The 6,500-nt window shown below is 40.4% G+C and overlaps 1 protein-coding gene across 1 annotated transcript; it reads left to right on the top strand.

The window, feature by feature from the left end:
* Nucleotides 1–2,957, top strand: LOC311099053 (uncharacterized protein). Its single transcript, XM_084139667.1, has 2 exons — nucleotides 1–249; nucleotides 1,096–2,957. The coding sequence occupies exons 1-2, from the start codon at nucleotides 64–66 to the stop codon at nucleotides 2,794–2,796; spliced, it is 1,887 nt and encodes a 628-aa protein (XP_083995793.1). The 5' UTR covers nucleotides 1–63; the 3' UTR covers nucleotides 2,797–2,957.
* Nucleotides 2,958–6,500: the final 3,543 nt, after the last annotated feature.

Here is a 6,500-nt window from a genome sequence, read left to right on the forward strand (position 1 = left end):
TCTGTTTCCACAAATTGCTGTCTCGCACTAAATGCAACACATTGTACGGATAATTTGTTTAAAATGGATACCAGTATGGATAGCGGTACTCTTGCCACATCTTTCCACGTCTGGCGATATCGACAACATTTCATTTTCAAGGAAGTAAAAGACAAGAATATAATCGTTCAATGTGTTCTATGCAAACCCAAAATCCGCATGCTGTCTACCTCCAAGAACTCTACATCAAATCTGAAGAAACATTTAGAGGTTAGTTGAATACTTTCAATTAACATGTTGTATGGTGGGTTAAAAATGTATGTAGTTGATAAAAAATTAAGCCAAAACCCGTATCAACTTTATAAACCAGCTCTGGCCTAGCTACTACTCTGCTACCATCTCTTTCTAAGAAGAATGAAAGCTTCGCTGTGTTTTGATTGGGTTGCGGTGTATTTCGTCAGCCCATAATACTGACATTTAATTGGTTCCCTCATGCGTCGCCATATTAGCCCCCCTCCCCCCACCAAATACAAGAACACAATCAGACAAAAAAGTAACTTGGAAATTAAATGATAACATTCTTAAACATTGCAATGCGTTGTCATTTTCACTTACTTAAAAATAACAACAAAAACAGCAACCACAAATACATTTGGGGGAGGGGTGGGCTTCTCAATAGAGTAGCCATGTTCAAGAGCATTGCATTTGTTCAGTTGCCGGCTGACTGATATATTTTGTATTTTGTGACTTGGCTAACCTTGTGTTTGCATACAAATAAAGAAAGAAAAAGGTCAAATTAAAGGGATCTTCCTAGTTACACCTATCCTGTTTTTTCCTATAAGTAAAGCTGGAGAGGAGGTAGGGATGTCACTTAAGACTTGAGATGCATGAAATATGTATCATATGGGTAAACTGGATTCTACTGGTGGTCCGTGAAATGTATATAATATGGGTAAACAGGATTCTACTGGTGGTCAGTGTGTTTGTGTGTGTTCACCTTTAGAAACAATTGCATAAGGATGGGCTCTGTGGATATTGCAATAAATAGGTTGGGCAAATATTTTGGGCATTACAAATACAACAGATGTTCTGATGCATTTTATTTTTATATTTCAGAGAAAGCATCCCAGCATGTATCTAAAGTCTCCTAAAGGTGAGATGAATGGACCGAATGGACCAACCACCTCAGACTCTCCTAAGGAGCCAAAGTACAAGAAATCCAAGCTGGAAAACCTAGTCCATCAAATGACGTCACAGCCAAAAGTGAACGCCCTGGTCTTCAACTTCATGGTGGATGATGTCCAGTCACTGTCTATCTTGGAACAGCCTGCGTTCAGGAAGCTGATTGAGGGCTTAAGTGGAGGGAAGATGTCCATGACCCGAAATACATTTATCAATAGAATTGAGATGGCATACTCCAAAATGAAGTATAAACTAAAGGAACATCTGGACAGTGTACAATCGGTGTGCACTACAGCAGATATCTGGACAGCCCACAACAGAAGCTACATTGGGATGACATGTCATTGGATTGAGAAGAATGAGCTGGAGAGGAAGTCTGCTGCACTTGCCTGTGCCAGAATACGGGGCGTGCACACATTTGATACAATTGCATCCAAGATAAACGAGATTCATGTGGCCTACAATATTGAAAACAAACTTCAGGCTACTGTCACTGATAATGGCAGCAACTTCGTCAAAGTCTTCAAAGAGTTTTCAAAGGGGGACGATGAAAATGATGAAGATGACAATGTTGAATTTGAGGACGTGGGCACCATTCTTGACGGAGCAGATGAGGCCATGCACCTCTTTCTGCTGCCACACCAGAAATGTGCATCACACGCATTGAATCTGATTGCCTCCCACGACCTAGCGCAAGCTCTATCACAGGGAGAAACTGCCCAAGTGTACTACAGCGCAATGGCCAAGTGTTCTGTCGTATGGAACAGGGTCCACCAATCCCCATTGGCTATAGCAGCAGTGGAGGACATAGAGAAAATGAAATTGACTGCTCCTTGTGAGAGTCGCTGGAATTCTGAATACTGTGCAGTGGAAAAGATGATCTCTCTCCCTGAAACGAAACTAATGGATGTTTGTGACAGCCTGGGGGTCCCAAGACTGCTATCTTACGAGATAGCATTTTTAAAAGAATACGTAGATGTCTTCAAGCCACTTGCTTTTGCACTGGACCTCTTCCAAGGAGAGCAAAAATGTTTTCTTGGACTGGTCATACCTACGGTACTCACATTGAAGAAAAAGCTACGTGAGAAGAAAACTCTTACACTCTATCTCTTCGACGTCATCAACCCTGTTCTAGAAGCAATAGATTCTCGCTTCAAACAGCTGTTTGCCAGTCTGGATGCAAAAATGGCAACAGCAACTACTCCACAATTTCGTTTGTGGTGGCTACCAGAAGCTGAGAGAGAAGACATGCATTTGATGCTGGTAGCTGAGGCGACCCCAATGGAGCCGAGTGATGGTGCACCAATCGGCAGCGACGACGTGCAGTCAGAAGATGAATTCTTCAGTTTCGGACCTGGGACCGGCAACAGTGACACAGAAGAGGAAGTCCGGAGGTACCTAGAGGGAACCAGCAAAAATCTCAGCTGCCTGAAATACTTCCCAAGAGTGAGAAAGCTGTTCCTCAAATTCAACACCATCCTACCCTCAAGTGCTCCTGTGGAGCGGCTCTTCTGTCATAATGGGAATATTCTCACCCCACAAAGGAATGGTCTGACTGATGATCAGTTTGAGCAAGTTCTCCTTTTGCGTTACAACAGCAAAATATTCACTCTGGACAAAATATTCCCTGAGTGAAAAAGGAATGGGATTTTTCTCACAGATCATGTATTAGAGGTGTATTCTTTGTTGTGTTTGTTAAGCTGTTTAAAAGTAATCAAAGGCTGTGCTTACTGAGGTTTAAACAGATAATTATGTTTGAAAAATGTTTTAGTCTGCGTGACATTTATTATTATTATTATTATTATTATTATTATTATTATTATTATACTGAACTAAAATATAAATGCAACATGTAAAGTGAAATAAAATCCCAGAAATGTTCCATACACACAAAAAGCTTATTCCTCTCAAATTTTGTGCACAGATTTGTTTACATCCCTGTTAGTGAGCATTTCTCATTTGCCAAGATAATCCAGCCACCTGACAGATGTGGCATATAAAGAAGCTGATTAAACAGCATGATCATTACACAGGTGCACCTTGTGCTGGGGACAATAAAAGGCCACTCTAAAATGGGCAGTTTTGTCACACAACACAATGCCACAGATTAAGCTAGATTTGAGGGAGCGTGCAATTGGCATGCTGACTGCAGGAATGTCCAACAGAGCTGTTACCAGATAATTTAATGTTCATGGCTGCGCCCCTGCCCATTAATGTGAAATCCATAGATTAGGGCCTAATGAATTGATTTCAATTGACTGATTTACTTCTATGAACTGTAACTCAGTAAAATCTTTGAAATTGTTGCATGTTGCGTTTATATTTTTGTTCAGTGTGTATATATATATGTATATATTCAGAATATTGAGTTATGTACTAGTTGTTAAATGTAAACATAGTCTACTAGTTGTTAAATGCGAAATTTTACTTTACTACAGTGCCTTGCAAAAGTGTTCATCCCCCTTGGAGTTTTTCCTATTTTGTTGCATTACAACCTGTAATTTAAATGGATTTTTATTTGGATTTCATGTAATGGACATACTCAAGTGGTGCGTGCATATGTATTCACCCCCTTTGCTATGAAGCCCCTAAATAAGATCTGGTGCAACCAATTACATTCAGAAGTCACATAATTAGTTAAATAAAGTCCACCTGTGTGCAATCTAAGTGTCACATGATCTCAGTAGATATACACCTGTTCTGAAAGGCCCCAGAGTCTGCAACACCACTAAGCAAGGGGCACCACCAAGCAAGCGGCACCATGAAGACCAAGGAGCTCTCCAAACAGGTCAGGGACAAAGTTGTGGAGAAGTACAGATCAGGGTTGGGTTATAAAAAAATATCAGAAACTTTGAGCACCATTAAATCCATTATTAAAAATGGAAAGAATATGGCACCACAACAAACCTGCCAAGAGAGGGCCGCCCACCAAAACTCACGGACCAGGCAAGGAGGGCATTAATCAGAGAGGCAACAAAGAGACCTAATATAACCCTGAAGGAGCTGCAAAGCTCCACAGCGGCGATTGGAGTATCTGTCCATGGGACCACTTTAAGTCGTACACTCCACAGAGCTGGGCTTTACGGAAGAGTGGCCATTGTTTAAAGAAAAAAATAAGCAAACACGTTTGGTGTTCGCCAAAAGGCATGTGGGAGACTCCCCAAACATATGGAAGAGGGTACTCTGGTCAGATGAGACTAAAATTGAGCTTTTTGGCCATCAAGGAAAACGCTATGTCTGGCGCAAACCCAACACCTCTCATCACCCCGAGAACACCATCCCCACAGTGAAGCATGGTGGTGGCAGCATCATGCTGTGGGGATGTTTTTCATCGGCAGGGACTGGGAAACTGGTCAGAATTGAAGGAATGATGGATGGTGCTAAATACAGTGAAATTCTTGAGGGAAACCTGTTTCAGTCTTCCAGAGATTTGAGACTGGGACGGAGATTCACCTTCCAGCAGGACAATGACCCTAAGCATACTGCTAAAGCAACACTCGAGTGATTTAAGGGGAAACATGTAAATGTCTTGGAATGGCCTAGTCAAAGCCCAGACCTCAATCCAATTGAGAATCTGTGGTATGACTTAAAGATTGCAGTACACCAGCGGAACCTATCCAACTTGAAGGAGCTGGAGCAGTTTTGCCTTGAAGAATGGGCAAAAATCCCAGTGGCTAGATGTGCCAAGCTTACAGAGACATACCCCAAGAGACTTGCAGCTGTAATTGCTGCCAAAGGTGGCTCTACAAAGTATTGACTTTGGGGGGGTGAATAGTTATGCACGCTCAAGTTTTCTTTATTTTTTTTCTTATTTGTTGTTTGTTTCACAAGAAAAATTATTTTGCATCTTCAAAGTGGTAGGCATGTTGTGTAAATCAAATGATACAAACCCACAAAAAATTAATTTTAATTCCAGGTTGTAAGGCAACAAAATAGGAAAAATGCCAAGGGGGATGAATACTTTCGCAAGCCACTGTATACTTGTCAGAACATTGAGTGTTCTTTACTAGTTGTTAAACGTGACAATCTACTTTTCTTTACTACTTTACTTTTAAAAAATTTACACAAGGCTACTTGCCTACTTTTTACATGAGTACATTGATCAAATAAAACGTAATGTGTTTATTTGTGCTTTTATTAAACATGAGGTTAAAGTTCATATTTTAAAATATGTAATGTAATTTGTATCCAGTAGGTTGGCAAAAATCCAGTAACTTTCCCAAAATTCACAGGTTTTCCAGAAATCCTGTTTAGAGGATTACAAACAGAGGAACAGGTTCACACTCAAGGTTTACACACACTATCACCTCTAGGCGGCAATGTTGAGTTGTTGAATGTAGTGTGTATGTACGGTGAGCATGAACCTGTTCCTCTGTTTGGAGGTCTCCAAAGCCATGTAGGAACACAGAAAATCCGTTACTGGATACTAGGGCTGCTAAAATACAGTAACTGTTGGCAACCTATCTTTAATTTTGCAGGCCATTTTTAGTATAATGTACCAGTTCAGTTTGTGTGTACCAGTAAAATAAAGACACAAGACAATAAACAGTGTCAACTTAAATAGAGAGCACCAGACAGAAAAGCATCTACTTGGAGCATAATGGGGCTAAGGTGAGATGAGGGCCTACCAGTCTTCTTTTGGTATGGACAGCATCTCCTCAGGTGGCAGTTAATGGACAACTGGGCATTTGAAAGAATTGAGGTGAGGTGTCATATTGAATGCAGTGCTAATAATAATATTATATTTGATGGATGCACCTTATAGAGACCATCATAACATAAGCCTCAAGGTGCATTTCAGTTTTGATTTAGTGTACAGACATAATATAATTAAGAAAATGTTAAAATAAGCATTGCATCTCTGGTCTGGGTACAGCTACAATTTTGAGTAAAGGGTTATAAAATTTAATCAACATGGTCACCTTTTGTAGAGGCTGAAAATGTAAGAGGTCACATTGTATTTTGGCCTGGATGGTTAGCAAAACATTCCCCATTAATAGAGAAATTATGTAGGAAATAGGACATATCTTTACTTCTTATTCAAGTTAAACATGCAGTAAACTGGTGATTACACGTTTGATTGGATGTTTGACAGCAAAATCCAACGTGTAGGACCTCTGAGCCAAATTGTCCCAACTAGGCCGCATTTATTGTTTTCTCAACCTAACTATGTCCATTACTGTCTCCCGCCCAGTATTCCGTTCGTTAGATGATGGACAGCCCAATTCAGCCAAGGGTGCGTTAGAATCCTGCCGGTTTGTGTAAATTCAGACCAATGATAATCAAGCAGATGTGATTCGATGTGCATCCTTTCAACATTTTCGCTGGCAAGAATGTTA

This window comes from Coregonus lavaretus (genome assembly GCF_964263955.1).
Source record: "Coregonus lavaretus genome assembly, chromosome: 23".
NCBI classification, from domain to species: Eukaryota; Metazoa; Chordata; class Actinopteri; order Salmoniformes; family Salmonidae; genus Coregonus; species Coregonus lavaretus.